Source organism: Topomyia yanbarensis, chromosome 3 (assembly GCF_030247195.1).
Source record: "Topomyia yanbarensis strain Yona2022 chromosome 3, ASM3024719v1, whole genome shotgun sequence".
Lineage (NCBI taxonomy): Eukaryota > Metazoa > Arthropoda > Insecta > Diptera > Culicidae > Topomyia > Topomyia yanbarensis.
In genome coordinates, this window is record NC_080672.1 from 5,152,125 (window position 1) to 5,168,921 (window position 16,797).

At 38.3% G+C, this 16,797-nt stretch overlaps 1 protein-coding gene across 1 annotated transcript; it reads right to left on the reverse strand.

Moving 5' to 3' along the window:
• Positions 1 to 237: 237 nt before the first annotated feature.
• LOC131690069 (juvenile hormone esterase-like) lies at positions 238 to 13,042 on the reverse strand. Its single transcript, XM_058975549.1, has 5 exons — positions 12,805 to 13,042; positions 12,576 to 12,719; positions 830 to 1,714; positions 479 to 771; positions 238 to 409 (listed from the first exon to the last, which is right to left on the reverse strand). Exons 1-5 carry the CDS (start codon positions 13,039 to 13,041, stop codon positions 253 to 255), a joined length of 1,716 nt encoding a protein of 571 aa, XP_058831532.1. The 5' UTR covers position 13,042; the 3' UTR covers positions 238 to 252.
• Between the last annotated feature and the right edge of the window lie 3,755 nt (positions 13,043 to 16,797).

Genomic DNA, 16,797 nt, shown 5'->3' on the forward strand with positions numbered 1-16,797 from the left:
GTATGCATACAAATTCCAATTCGATTGCTACTCTCTAGTGCAATGTTCGCCTGACTGCTGTTTGTGCAAGATGGCATGTATCGTATGTTTATTTGCTGTTCTACCTTAAACTGTATGTTTATGGAAATGAGAACTTTCCAGCCACCGATGGCCAACTTCCTGTTTTGTATTGGATGTGATGTTGTTAGTTACATAAAACAACGTTGTGATCATTATGATACCATGTCAATAGTTTAATGCAACAAATAATTACTAAATTCCTTGTAATCGGTAAAACGTCCGCCAGAACTGGAACAAATCCTCGTCGAAACCATTGAACAAATTGAGCTCAACTGGGACCTTTGCGTTGCTCGAATTCGCAAACTCTAATAGTTGACAATCGTCACGCTCGCACGTTGGACCAACGGTTCTATTGGATGATGGAAAGAACAACTCTTAAATCTCCCGATATGCGAACAATAGTCAAGATAGCACTTACTCTTCATGAGCCGTTTTGCTAATGTAGTCCACGAAACCCTTCGCCATAATCCATTCCGGCGATCCATTGGGGAAATCGGTGGCCACTGCTGAGTTGCGGAACAGATACAACAGCTCATCCGAATGGCAAACGCCGAAATCCTCTCTCGTGTAGGAGTAAAGGTACGAATGTGAGAACCGGCCCTTGAAATTGAAATAGTACACGTTAACCGGTGCTTTACGAGGGTTTTTCTTTGCCACATGCTGTTTCACGCTCAAGGCAAGAGGGTAAATTATCGCGGATTCCGTCACTAGCTGAAAGTTAAGTCAAATTAAACATTGAATTGTTTTTCTCTATGGAATTAATACTTACATTTTGCAATCGAAAGAAGTTGTCTTTTGTCAACCAGCGATCCTGCGAACTTTCGTTGAAGAAACGTTCCTTCAACATCTGAACCGTTCGAGGGTTAGAATCTCCCCCAGCTAAGCGAGGAATGAACTTTCTGGAATTTTGATTAAGCTGCTGCAGCAGCGTGGTGTTGGTGATAATACTAAGTGTATCTGCTGCACCATCATTCGGGACAAACCCGGTGACCCATGGAACTGATTCATATTTACCAGAGACCCACAGAGCACGGGGTTCTTTGCTCAGGAATGTGCCATTTGTCACGTAACGTTCTGCGACCGGTTGGTACAGTCCCGTTGGATGCACGTGAAAATATTTCATTCGATCAATGCTTCTTCCTAACTCGTGAGCATCTACAGAGCGAAGCTCATTGACTAACTTATCGGTTGAAATTTTGTATGCTTCAGGGATGCCTAGTACCGCAGCTTGTCGACGAGCCACCCGCTCCTGGTCAATGTTATAGTTCCAATATGACAATGCGCTACCACTCATGCTAACCGCCTTCCAGAACGTACCCCTGCTTAAAGGTGACATCATGTGCAGTTGCACCGAAGCTGCTCCCGCATCGTGACCTACTATCATAACTCGCTTAGTATCTCCACCGAATCGTTTGATGTTTTTCTGAACCCACCGTAGGGCCATACTCTGATCTTTGAGTCCATAATTTCCCGGGGAATTGCTATCTTCGGTGGACAGAAAACCAAACACTCCGAGACGGTACTGAATCACGACCACGATCACCTTTCGTGTGTCCATTAATCGTTCCGGACCGTATTCGGCCATTGACGCTGATCCGGATGCATACCTGCCACCGTGGATGAAGAAGATCACCGGAAGCGGATCGGTTGTGTACTGGAATGAAGAAAAGTGAAAATGATATGGGGTACTGTGTGTCATTTTTTATCGATTAAGGAGTTATATCTCCTTGGGTTTTAACAAATGGGAAAATTCGCGATTTTTAATTCTATAATTATAGTATTCTTTTGTAATACAATTTTACAGCTCGCAAAATGACTGGTGCCACGGATCAGCTCATTTTTTACCTCACGCGGTGAACATGATAAATCAAGAATGGCTTATCTGTAATGGAAAACCAATCATTTTGCACTAGTCCATGCCTGGACGCCCTTCGTGAACTAAGTTTTTGGACAAATTCTGTTTCGTTACAAAATTGTGATCATTTTTCTGAAATTGTTGATTGTGAATGACGTAGGGCCGATTTCTTCACCCTCGCTTAACTTTCAAACCATGTTTAGCACACCAATAAGCCTGATTTGAAAGTGTAGCGGGGATAAAGAAATCGGTACTTACCTAAAAATAGATGATACTTAAAATAAAATTTCCTTCGTTTACGAAGAAGCCATTGTAATGAGAAATGATCGGGTGAAAAATGAATGCACGAGGTATTTCACGTGGGTTCATCATGCCCGTCTTGTAAGAAATGAAGGCAGTGTTAAATATTTTCCAATTCATTCCATTTCCATAAAATCCGATTCATAGTTACAGTACGTTTATGCTGGAGATTGATTTGTGTTATTCTAACCATTGTTGATCAGAAAACTGTACATTTCATTTCCAACATGTATTGCAACTAGAGAACACGAAGCAAGTTGGGTTGTTAACGCATATAGCGAGCCATATCAGGTTTAAATGGGACACGATCACTCGATTCCCACGATTTACGAAGAAAATAATGGTCCACTGTGTCAGAGATTCGCATAACACAGTAAGGGCAAAATTAAAAATGCTCCGTGCGCAACTGGCACATTTTAGATTCTCCAGCCACCAAGTTCTTGACACCGAACTACACCTAGGGACTCCTGCTTTCAGTCGCTTCCTACGACAAAGGAGCAGGAACCCAGTGACTCAATTCTTGGCCGGATGCCACACGACCTCTGGGCGAATCTATGACAAAAGGTCGAATAACGAAAATTCGAAAAGACAAAAGGTCTAATGACAAAATGCCGAAAGACAAAAAGTCGAAAGGACGAAGGGTCGAAGGAGAAAAGGTCGAAAGTACAAAAGATCGAAAATTCAGAGGGTTAAAAGTATAAAAGATCGAAAGACAAAAGGTCGGATAAATTTAAAGTCGAAGCACAATTTTTAGCTTTCATTTGTTGGAAAAAATACCCCTCAAGGAACGAAAAATCAAATATCATAACATATTGACAGATAGAACTTTAAAAGATTGGCAACGTTCAATCAAAGGTGAATTTGTATTTTTGAAAATATCATTTATGTCTAGAGAAAAAGTTTTTAATATATTTAGAATTATCGTTTCCTCTGAATATTATACTGCAACAAAAAAAATTGTTTCACGATTCCGGACAAACGAGTGAATCACAGGTTTACTTGCGAGGGGCCGCCGCTTCTGATGGCAGATCGACGGCCACCTCGTCCATCGGATCCTCAGCGGCTTGGCATCACTTCGATTCCTTGGCCTTGGTTATGCGGTTATACCGCATTACGCTGACTATGCGGTCAACTTTAAAGCAGTTCCGAGCATATTTTGTGTCTGGCAAATTTTTTTGGTCTATTGGATATTTCAATTTTATTTTCTGTATAATTGTTTGCGACAGGCGATACAAATGTAATGTGCTGTACCCCAAATCATAAATCATCATTGAGAAAGGAATGTAGTTTGCAGATCAATCATCATATAAAGAACAGCTCATGTTATAAAGAAGGAAAAACAATAAAAATTAAAATTGTTATATTTCATAATTTAATTTTTTTTTCTAGTAAATTTCATGATCATGGTTTGTTTAATATTAACATATAAGATAAAATAAGTATAACAAAGTAAAAGTATAAAATAAATATATCTATTGCTTAATAAATAAAGCAATTGATGTAATGTAATCTTGGAGGTTAGTGTTTTCAAATGATTTCGTAGCTTGAAACAGTTTTTTATCCTTCGGTTTGTTTCGTATTCTTTTTTGACGCGGCTCTTCAGTAATTTCAAAACCTAGCTGAATCTGATTATTTTTAAATTTAAAAATTGTAAACACGCATAGTTGGTTCTACATCAAGAATAGCGCGGGTTTCAAAGTTGAGGAAGTTGTATGTAACGATCGCTCACGAGTGTAATGTATGACGGAATACTTTGAAGCGTTCAATACCATCCTATTAACATTGCAGCAGTTAGAAAGTATATTCAATTGTGTCTGTAAGAAACCTATGTCTACCGAGTTTTGATCTGATTGTACCGCAGTACCGACCAATTTTGGCGAGAACCGGTACTGCGGTACTGAAGCCCCCAGTACCGGTACTCGAAATTTTTTTCCAAAGGATTCGAGAAAAGCTTCAAAGTGAAATTGAATGCTCAAACTGATGCCTCATTGCAGCAAAAGGTATTTTTAGAAGGAGGCATCTTCTTTTCTTTCGAGATCTAGGCCACTTTGAGTTAAAAAACTTCAACTGACAGTAAATGTGAAAAACCCTATTATTAACAGTAGATCGAAGGGTGAATGTAAATACGGGTACTTTGGTCACATTTCCTCTCGACATTATCGCTTTTCTGTAAATTTCGACTTCGAGGCACACCAAAGCTCCTCCCCGATCACCAAAAATTACGAACCGCTCCATTCGAAGCAGTTCACCAACTCTAAAATTATAAGCTACTAAATCGCTGTTAGTTATTTTACAGAAAAAGATTTAAGCGCAAACCAAACACAGGCATGACCTAGGCCACAGCCTTTTTATGCGCCACCCAGTAAATAATTGGAACCAAACAGAATGTTCATCATGAAAAAATCAAAACAAATTTTTACTTTTATGCTAGATGCGAATATTTTGAAATTTAGTAGAAGATAATTAAAATTTTATTTCGACCAAACAGTGCAGGAATTTAAACAACCCCACCTCATTTCCCCATAAAGGCGTAAGCTGAACGATTTATCTAGAAGATAATTAAATATAATTAAAAGCCACCTTGCAGACCGATATTTGGAAACAAGTCCTGCTATAGAGTCTACATATTTTTCATAAAAAAATGTATGGTACCGAAAATATCGGTACTGGCTTTTGTTGCATTCCCGGGATTTTCCACAACGGTATAGTTTAAAGACATCTGAACGCTATTTTCAAACGTTTGACTGCCAAATTTACATATTACATTGTACATCTGTATAGGTCAAAGCCGCCGCTAATCTATTCCGACAAAAAGTTAGCGTCGGTTTCTGATGAGGCGAAGCCGAAACGCACCCTGTGTAACAAATAAGGATTTGTGCCTTTCAAGTGCAAAGACTGGTTTTACCAAAAAAAATGATGTTTACCCAATTTTCCTCCTTAGAGTGAAATGATTTTTTTCCGTAGCATCCTATTGAATATAAAATGCTTTCTCTAGTAGATTTTAATATCAAAAACTTTTCCTCGCACGAAAATTTATAAACAAAAATTTCAAGAAAAATCTCGAAAAAATATTTTTCAGCCACCCTAATAAATAGTAAATGTTAAAGCGGTAGCACTGGCGAATCGCCCGGACGTGTTGTCGTTAATGTCCAACATTTTTCAAAGTTTTTCAGTGATATACAATATATTCAATAGGAAAATAAGTCAATCGTTTAGTAGGTAGTTTTTCATGTTTAGTTACGTGTTAGTGAGTTGAAATATCGCGAGAAAAGTGTGATTTTGCATAGAAATTTGTCGTCACAACTTTGCCATTGAAGTATGTGAAGCAAGACGCGAAAAAATACGCCCGTTCGTTCCGCTTAGTGCCTGCAGCGCCGCCTGGACCTGAGTAGCTGATGCAACAATTTCACGAATGGAGGAGAATTCTTCATAGAAATCTCATAAATTTATTTATTCAGAGCTGGTGAGATCGCTTCATGTCATTTTTCAATGCTTGTCTACCTTCATAAAAAAATTTCCTTTTTGTAAATACGTGCCAGAATCAAAAATATTTTTCATTCTGGAAGCGCGAATATATTGCAAATATCCTATTGATACGTGGATGTATTCGCTCGGGGCTTATTGTATAGGAAGGCGGCCTCAGAATGTACGTGTAGGATCAGGCATTCTTGAAATGGGTCGTTGGAAGAGAGCTATCGCCTTTCATTTCCAGGGCCAAACATGTGTACATCTATCGATAAAAAATATATCATTACATTGATGCAGACAAGTTTCTTCCATAAAAGCACTGTCGGACAGTGGGAAATGGATTGTATGCACACCCACACCCACACCGCAATAAATAGTAAATGTTTATTTTCAATGTTTTAATATCAAAAACGAATTCAGCGTACCAAAATCATAGAAAAACATCTTATTTGAACCGAAATGACAAAGTTTTGACAAAGTAGTCAACCTGTTGTTCTAAGCACTGTGCACCGATGCATATTCTAATATGAAAAAGCATTCTAGAGAGCAATAGAGAAAATTTGAATAGTACGCATTTCTGAAAATTTTGGATGCGCGAAAGATGAAGCCAAGTGTTCCTGAAGCTTTCGATGGATCCTAAATGTTAACTGAGAGTATAGATCTTTAACGGAAGTTTCTCGGATCACTTAGATGCATTCAAAACCCTCTGATTGTTGCTACACTAATTGGAGGAAGTTTTTAGATCGCATTGAGAAAATCTTGTATCATCAAGATGTTTTACGATGGTGAATAGTTTGAGACAATAGTGGACACCGTTCATTTATAACAGGAAGATTATTGGTCCCAGGAGGCTACCCTGCCGAACTCTGGAGGTAGTAGCAACTGGCAGGGAAATAGTCTCTTCAATTTAACGCTCCAGAGTCCAGCGGTTTTTGGATGCCAATAGTCTCAGTTCCCGACTTGGAAAATAGATTGTGCTTAATTCCAAACCATTTCACTAGAAGAAACTTTATGCCAGTGGTTTTAAACCTTTTTCGTTCCACATGTACCGCTGTCCGAATATTGATCCTTATGATGCACCCCTTTCTGAAAATTGTTTACCCTCATTACTCTCTCAGAAAAAAATGATTTTCAATTGAATAAAAACCATAATTTTCCAATTAGATATCTGTTCCTGTTCCACTCTTAGTAAGCATCTCAATTCTTGACACACTGAAATAATATAAAATAATATATAAAGACAAAATTCCGACGGCAATGTTAGGATAACAAGTTTAAATTTATCCCGCATAATTCACCCCGTACGATAGTCTAATTTACCCTTGGCGGTAAATTTACCCCCGGTTGAAAACCATTGCTCTATGCTATATTCTTCCCTAAGAAGGAAGAATTAGGCAAACACCAAAATCTCAGTCTACTTTCTACTTCTGCCGCAGTCAGACGTACAATCCAGCCAAGTGAACAACACGCCTCTCGATCTAGTGTGCATTGTCTCGAGAACAAAGGAAATATCGGATTATTCTTGTTATCATGAGTAAAGTTGACGAAAAAGCTCTACTCCGACCCAACGCAGCGGTCGTTGACTTTAAATTTTGTTTAAAACGACCGAGTTTTAGTGAAGTGGAATACCTTCTGAAGGTAAAAATGCAACTTAGGCTTGCGGATGTCTTGTACCTTCAGTATCATCATCTTCGCAATGTAGTGTTAATATCATTCAACACGTTATCACATGCCGAGCGTTTCGTTTTGAAGAACAACTTAAAACACGTGGTTGAAAGTGACAACGTTGGAATTAAGATTCCCGTATACATTGAGAATGATTATATAGATGTAAGGTTATATGACCTATCACCTCGTACCCCTCCTGAGCCAATTGCAAAATGCATGTCGCAATACGGAGAAGTAGAATCCGTTACACCTGATACTTGGAGAAACTTTTTCCCGGGTACTCCAAACGGCGTTTTTGTAGTGAGGATGCGGGTTGAAAGGCCTATACCCTCCTACTTGGCAATAAAACTCAATACTCACGGAACTACAATTATGCAAACTACGCTATGCACCCATGAGGGGCAAACTCCTACGTGCAAGTATTGTAATCTGACAGCACATCATGGACAACCTTGCGCGGAAGATGCAGAGGAAAATGCATCTCAACCGATTGCCAACTCATCTACGGCAAACCAACCTAAAACAGAGTTTTCAATACCAATGCCTGAACCACAAACGGTGGCCAAATTTGTGGCAGCTGTTCAGACCATAATGACAACCGCAAAAGAATCATCCAGCACCCCAAAAGCAACTGTAAGCAACATCGGCAACGAATACAGTAACAATGACGACGGATTTACAGTGATCAACAATAAGTGCAAGAAGCAAGGGAGAACATCTGATCCCGGACACCAAGCCAGCTTCGACCGGGACGTGAAAATCATGACAGAATTAAATGACCCCTCTGACGCTGTTTGCCAACAGACCTCGCGAAAAAAGGTCTCCGCTCGCAATAAAAAGTTGCGCGCACGAGATCCAACTAATTAATTCTTGTTTGTCTTTTTATTTTTACATGTATTGTAAACGTATAAAAGATCCACGGCTCCGTTAAGCTACCGCTATGAGCCGTGTCAAATAAACGAATAAAAAAAAAACACCAAAATTTCTTTCCAGGGGTAAAATTTTCGGTGAAACCACTCTTTGTACGTAAGGGGTACAAATCCTAACTTAACAAACTAATGGGTGCGTTTCAACTTCGTCTCATCAGAAACCGACACTACCTTATTGTCGGAATAGATTAGTGCCGGCTTGACGCTAAATCCCTAAAGGGACCATCCATAAATGACGTAGCATTATATGGGGGAGGGGGGAGTTTTGTATTTTGTGATGATGTGTGACGACAGGGGGGGTAGGAGGTCATGCCATGCTACTTAGCTTTTTTCAAGGGGAATAACTAACATCGTAACGGAAAGTTAGTGTCGGTTGCTGATGAGACGAAGTCGAAACGCTCCCATGACTTTGTTATTTTTCCCCTGGGGAGAAATTTTGGTGTTTACACAATTTTTGCCTTTCTCATATAGAAAGGTTATGCAATCACTCTGAAAAACGTCAACCTAATCCCGGCCCGGAGGGCCGAGTGTCATATCGCATTCGACTCAGTTCGTCGAGATCGGAAAAAGTCTGTATGTGTGTGTGTATGTGTGTATGTATGTGTGTGTATGTGTGTGTATGTATGTGCGTATGTGTCAACTAATGTCACTCATTTTTCTCAGAGATGGCTGGACCGATTTGCCCAAACTTAGTCTCAAATGAAAGGTGCAACCTTCCCATCGGCTGCTATAGAATTTTGGATCGATCGGTATTCTGGTTCTGGAATTACGGGTTTAAGAGGCGGCCACACAGAAATTTCTCATATAAACTATAGGAAAAATTAAAAATAAAATTTTTATTTTTGATGCTAAATGTGTTCAAGGTGCATGAAACGTCGAGATTTGATGCAAACTCGAAAAAAAAATTTGACGACGATTCACTTTTTTGGATTTTGGCACATTTTTGACTTTCTCTTATAGAAAGGTTATGCAATCACTCTGAAAAACGTCAACCTAATCCCGGCCAAATTTTTTTTTCGACTCGCATAAGGTTTCTGGTTTTTAACAGGGGCGTAGTTGATGGTTTACGGAGAGGGGTTACACCCCCCCCCCCCTCTACTGTTCACTCCCCTCCTTTAAAAATCTCCTTAAATCACCCCTCAGACCACCACCCCATCCAGCCCTCATACCCCTCCCTTTCAACCCCATCATCTTTAAACCACCACTATATCACAAAGCATACCAAGTTAAGCTGGGGAGTCGTTCGTTCATGGGACTTTCGCCCTCCTCACATACCCACCCCCGCATGACAAAATGAGTTAGCAAGCAGATAACATTGATCTAATGCTGATTAGGCTAATGGAGTATGATATTTTTTTGTTTCAAGTGTTTCACCGTCGACCCGTAGCTCATCAAGTTCGTGGCTGGCATGCCATTGTGTATAAGTGCAAAATGTACTAAGAATGTAATGGACATTTCCACAATTATGTTGAACATAAAAAGCCTCCGTGCCATAGTTTGTAGAAATGAGAAAGGCACAATGGCACCGCTAGGTGGATTAAAACAGGTTTTCTCCTTAGCACAATGGTAATAGCAATGGTACCAAAACGTACGTTTAATTAATTGTGCTCTAGCAGTTGATTTTAGCGATTTGGTATGTTGGGAATACATTTTTGGAATGTAAGCCCCGTTCCTTTGATGTTTACTGAATTGTAATTAATCCACCTAAAAGTGAGAAAGAAAAATTATTTCTACCAACTTTCGAGATAGGGTCACGTTGAAAACGACAAAGTTGTAGAAAATTCTACTAAGAGAAAATTTGCTAAACATGTAAAACTCTCCAAAATGTAATGGTGTTGCGTAAAGCGCGTTCTTCGTGGAAGGCACCCAAAAAATCATTTTTTTATTATTCATTATTTTTTGCATTTTTTTTCAATTCTTCAAATGTTCTACGAAGTTGTTGGAATTGAGAAACTTCAGATAGTTTAAGATTACAGAAACTGAAAGTTCTGGATTCATATGTGAACTTTGATACTTCAAATGATTTTTAGAACATTTGACGAATGTAGAAATCACCAAAAAAGTTATGTTGAAAAAGTCCTATTTATTTTGTTACAAAATACTAAACATGCACTGCTGGAAAGTAATTTTTTCATGAAGGCCAGTAGATGCCCGTTGTGACTAGTATTTTTTTCTTGCAGTACTCTTCACTGTCTTTCTCATAGAATCGAAATGTCTTCTACATTTTTCCACATCTTCTAGTAATTGACGTTCAAAATGGCGGAATTTTTAACCTACTTTTTCAATAACTCTTAAGCTTTCAACTAAAAAATGTTGAAGTCTTCAACAAATATCTACTCCAACAACTTCTTAGAATATTTAAAGAATTGCATTTTTTTAGGGAAATGTTGTAATGAAAACATGGTTCTTTGGGTGCTTTCCACAAAAACGCACTAAATCTCACCACCGTTACATTTTGGAGAGTTTATATGTTTAGTAAGTTTTCTCGTAATCAAATTTTCTACAACTTTATCATTGACATAATGACTATCTCGAAAGTTAGTAGAAGTAAATTTACTATCTCACTTTTAGGTTCATTAATCACAATTCAGAATACATCGAAAGAACTGCGAAAGTGAACTGTGTCTCATCGGCATAAACAGAACTTCTGCTCGGACGGGACATCATGTTTAACCAGTCATTTGATTGAAACACAAAGTGTGTTTCCGTATTAGGGATTTAGCGTCTAGCCGGCGCTAATCTACTCCAACAATTAGTGTCGGTATCTGATGAGACGAAGTCGAAACGCACCCATAACTTTATTGAGAAGAAACTCGTTTGGACATTTCGAGTCAAAGAAATAATTGGCGGATTTAATTGCAACTTATGATTGAGAATCCTGATATTCTTTCTCAAACATAAATAAAAGATGAAGGACCGAGATAAAAAAAATTGAGTTCATGAGGTTTATGATCATGGCTATCTTTTGCGATAGATTCGAGGACTTTTGGTACTTAAATACGCATTTTGTATGTATTTTGTTGTAGAACGTATTTTTTATAATCTAAGGTAAAGAGAATTCTCATTCCGAAATCGTAACACCGTACACGGATCACAATAGTAAACGAAAAAGAATCCTGCACGTAGGATCATACGTTCACCATTTTTTTTCTACCGTAAATATATGGTTTAAGGGGGAATCCCTAATTAACCGTTAATCACAAGTGTTCACAGTTTGTAAAAGATAATTAGTTTTCGTTACTTGTTGTTATTTTTAAGAGAACGTTATAGATTCCTCTGGCGCTGTGTTTACACGGGGTTCCACTACAAGACTCATCCTCATGATTCTCTGCGCAATTCTCACACCGTGCTTTATTACTACAATGGCCCATTTGTTTGTGTTTAGTTTAATGCTGCAATACATGAGCGGTACAAACAGCCGAAGAGGCAAACGATTCTTGTCGAAGATGACGTAATTAAACACCGAAGGTCACCTGATACGAGGTTGAAGGGACACATAATTTTGTCCCATCCAGTGCGATTCCCATTCAAAAATCTTCGCTCAATGAAGCAAAAGAGCCTTGAAAGAGTCAACCCCGTGCTTCAATAGATCCACGCACAAACTCGAATCGGTGACCCCACTGTCGATCTCAACTTTGTGAGCGGACATTTAGACGCGGTTGTGCTTCACACAAGCTTTGTCACCACTAACATCATTTGGTTGCTTTAGACTGAATATCACAATTCTGAGCATATCTGGACGGACTTTCGGGATATCTGTTACTGTTGAATGTCTGCGTCAGTTTGATTATCTTTGATCCGAAAAAAGCTCAGATAGAGAGTTAAATCAATGTTTTTAAACGGAAAGTCGTATGGTTGGACGTTTCAGGATATCTCTCTGACTTACTTGTCACTGTGCTTACAGACTCTTAGATTCATATTAACCGCATCATTTGCGCTGTTAGCGTTGACAAATGAAGTTGTGGCCACCGCCTTAAAGTTGCTCTGGATCCCTCGACCGATTATTTTACTTTTACTCGCAAATTAAAGGGAAAAATCTATTTATTCACATCTTGAAGCTAAAATTCTTGATATTCAAATAAGTGGACCTTTTTTAACAGTTCGGGGTGACAACTTGCATGATATAGTCTTGTATTTAGAGTTTATTGATTTATTTCACACTCATTTTTACACTCATTTGAATTAATCACTCAAAAGTTACCCCACAACAACTTCGTGCTACTTTGCACGATTTATCCATCTCACTGTGTGTCGTAACACTGACATTAAAACAACTTAACACCATATTCACTAACCTTCGGTCGGTACAGATTCAGATATAGACAATCCTCGCTTCCTTCCACCTGCGAGTGTGGCCGTGCATCGTTTTTCTGAACACATTTACTACGCTCGTAAGTGCCATCGTAATTTCCGCTCCACGGTTCCACTGGAACAGTATCCTGTTGATCAATGCCGAACACCAGAATTAGCATTGATATATCAATTTAAATTTCTTTTCATTGCTCACTTTCACTGGAAACTCACTCTGAACCTCAGCTTCCCGAGGGGTGGCTTGGCGTACGGTAAACCGAGAAAAGCTTCATACTGACTACCTTCCAGCCCGTTTCGAGTTGTCCCGATAATGCAACCATCGCTAATGCAAACCAAAGGCGATGGCAAGAACTTGGCATACTCAGGAAATTGGCTGATCACGATAGACACACTAAACACTAAACAGATTAACGCAACAGCAACCACGTGTTGCACCGATTCATGGAACATCTTCACCGCGCGTAGACTAATCAATAAGTTAGGGGCAGCGCCGGGGTACACTCGGTTTTTATTGAAGTAGGCGCAGAGTGTACTTGTTCCACGTCGTTGGTTACGCTGTAAGTCCAATCCGAATAGCCCCCGACTAAGGTTTTTTCGTAGCTTCGTTGAGCGCCTTTTCTAACCTGTAAACAATTGTTCTTGTTGTAGGAATCGTACCTATCGTATCATTTCATTTGATGGAATGTAGGCCAGTTGTGTCTAGACATGGTACGGCAGTCAATAGATCAATCAGGCACATATTTTGACGCATATGAACATTCTAGTTACGTGAATATCAGCCTGACAACCATTCAAAGGAGCTGAATTATTTTATTTAATCAGAATCAACACTCCAAACACCAAATAGAATGTTTACTATTTATCACTGATGTAATCATCATTCAAAAGGAACGACAGATAAGAGCGTTCAAGAAAGTCTTCTAGGGATTAAAATTGGCCAAAATAAAGATATGATAACACTGTTAATAAATGCGCTTCAAAGCATCCCCCAGTCAATCGGGTTTCAGACATGAATTAAATGTGTGAGATACACGTGCCAGACGGAATGTACACACACACAAACTGGGGCTCTGTCATGCACCGATATCGCAATTTTAGGTCAACGTCTAGACGAGATGACACAAAAGTTCCAAAATTATTAAAGGAGTGTGCGAAAATAAGTCACTGTGTCAGCGACACATTCGGTTCAATAAAAAAAAACTGCATCAATTGCATGCATGCATAACGCCAACCGGAAGGGATTGGGAAACAGAAAGAATCGATGGGATTGGCTCCTGTGACAGCATCCTCTGTGTTGGCAAGGCGAAATGAAAGAGAAACTTGCTTAAAATGCAAGCGAAAGTTTTTATGCATATTGCATTTTCTTGCATCTTCTCGTGTAACCGCATATTTGTCTCATATTCAACGGGGTAGCTTGTTTACATGAGACAGACCCTCGAGTTATAGTACGAAAGTGCACTTAAAATAAACCAAACGCAATATTGCTTCATCATACCGTCGAATTCTGTGCTCTGTTCTGGTTTTCGTGTTGCTCGCGCTTTTTACTACTGCGTGGTTATGATGTTGGTAATGGAATCGCAAAATGGGGTTGCGTAAGATTCATCCGGAGTGTGTAAATTATTTTTTAAAACTTTCATTTTCATTGATTTTTGATGTGATTGTTGAATTATTTTATGGAAATAATTTAAATAGTTTCAGAAGTTTTTGATGATCCACAAGTATCGTTAGACGGTAGTAATGGTAGATTGTTTACGGTTTACGGCAAGGACTATTAGGAGACTTGCAAATTGTCCAATAATAACATCAAAAATCATTTCACTGTGAAGATTTTTTTCAGACGTAAAAGTAGATTAAAATTGTAAAAAAGGTACTGGAAAATGGTCGGAAATTTTTATGATCTTAGGGCAAGAATCAATATGAACTATATTCAGGTCCATCAGAAACAATTACACGGTGCCACAAAATATTTAAAAAAATGAATGTACTTTTAAAGTGGTCTGTTAAAGGTTGTAGATCTCGTCAAATACAACACAAAACCACGTTTGATCAATTTAATATACCCTTAAAATCTTGATTTATAGCAAAAAACAACTTTTTTCAGGATTTTCAGAACTAACATTTTTTGCGCGGTCACTTTTCATCAGATTTTCAATTCTCTAAGTGTTTTGGAAATAAGAAGACATTGCCTTTCAAACGGTATGCTATGTTATGTACTATTGTTAAAAGAACTATGCGGTTTTGGGACAATAATATGAAAGTAACCAAAATTTTGCGACTTTTTTTTTATTAAAAATATGAAAATTGCTCTAAATTTTTATTAGGAAGCGTCTTTGTTTAAATAGAAATTTAGAGAAAACATTTAATTTCGCATCCAACGATCTATTTATGATCAAAATCGGTTGAAGAATGGCAGAGTTATTATTTTTTCCAAATTAGAAGCTTGCTCGCATGAACTTTTAAGGGGACAGTCTTATAGAAAATTTTCACAAATTAAGATTTTTTTTGCTCGAATATGCACACATTCAAAAGTTTGTGTGTGAACTTTGAGCTTGAAATTGGAAAAAAATAACGGAAGATATAATTATAACATATTATAATGAGAGACAATACCTCACTAACCCCTTATAAGTTCACGCGAGCAAGTTTTCAATTTGGAAAAAAAATTAATAATACTGCAATTTTTCAACCGATTTTGATGATAAATAGGTCGTTGGATGCGAAATTGAATGCACTCTCTAAAATTTTATTAAAGCAAAAACGCCTCTTTAGAAGAATGTTCAGTAATTTTCATGATTTTCATGGAAAAATCGTAAAGTTATGGTTGTTTTCATATTGTTGACCCAAAACCGCAAAGTATCAAAAGAAACATAACACAACGTACCGTTGGAAAGGTCATTTCTTCTGCTTTCCAAAACACTCAAAACATTTAAAATCGGTTGAAAAATGACCATGTAGAGTTTTTCGTAATGTCGAAGGCTCCGAAAAATAGTTTTTTTTGCCATAAACCAAATTTTGAGGGTATGCAACATTTTTCAAACATTGTCTTGTGTTGCATTTGGCGAGATCTACAACTTATATTAGGTCCCTTGAAAAGCACAAAATGACTGATTATTTCAAGTAATTATTAGATGAGCTACGCGATTGTAAAAAAAAACAGGCACACGTGATTCCGTAGGTCTCCGCGTGTGAGAATTTTTGAAAGATACGCCCGACATCAAGAAGCACATGATTATTTTTTAAATTTCGTTTATTTGATACGGCTCATAGCTTAACGGAGCCATGGATCTTTTATATGTTTACAATATGTAAAATTTAAAATACAAACAAGAATTATTATAGTATTATTGGATCTCGTGCGCCCAACTTGTTATTGCGACCGGAGACTTTCTTTCGCGGGGTCTGTTGGCATACAGCGTCAGGGGGGTTATTTAAATCTTTCATGTTTTTCACGTCCAGGTCGAAACTGGTTTGGTGTTCGCGATCAGATGTTCTTTCCTGCTTCTTGCACTTATTGTTGACCAGTGTAAATCCGTCGTCATTGTTACTACCTTGCTTGCCGATGTTGCTTACAGTTGATTTTGGGGTGCTGGATGCTTTTTTTGCGGTTGTCATTATGGTCTGAACAGGTGCTATAAATATGGCCACATTTTGTGATTCAGGAATTGGTATTGAAAACTCCGTTTTAGGTTGGTTTGCCGTAGATGAGTTGGCATTCGGTTGAGATGCATTGTCATCTCCATTTTCCGCGTAAGGTTGTCTATGATGTGTTGTCTGATTACAATACTTGTACGTAGAAGATTGCCCCTCATGAGTGCATATAGTAGTTTGTTCAATTGTAGATCCGTGAGCTTTGAGTTTTATTGTCGAGTAGAAGGGTTTCAACCCGCATCCTCACTACAAAAGAGTATCTGGGAAGAAGTTTCTCCAAGTATCAGATGTAACGGATTCTACTTCTCCGTATTGCGACCTGCATTTTGCAATTGGCTAAGAAGGGGTACGAGGTGATAGGTCACGTAGCCTATATATTAATATATTGTGTATTAATAACGACAATATAGAGGTAAGGCTACATGACTTATCATCGCGTACCCCTACTGAGCTAATCGCATGTCACAATACGGAGAAGTATAATCCTTTATAGTTGATATTTGGCGAAACTTTTTCGTTTGGTTGCCTATTGGTGTTCTTTTTGGTAAGGATTTTTTT

Coding starts and splice junctions, on each gene's coding strand:
- LOC131690069 (XM_058975549.1), bottom strand. CDS start 13,041: ATGTTCCATGAATCGGTGCAACACGTGGTTGCTGTTGCGTTAATCTGT. Junction 12,720..12,804: donor TCGGGAAGCTGAGGTTCAGA/GTGAGTTTCCAG, acceptor ATTGATCAACAG/GATACTGTTCCAGTGGAACC. Junction 410..478: donor AGCAAAACGGCTCATGAAGA/GTAAGTGCTATC, acceptor ATCATCCAATAG/AACCGTTGGTCCAACGTGCG.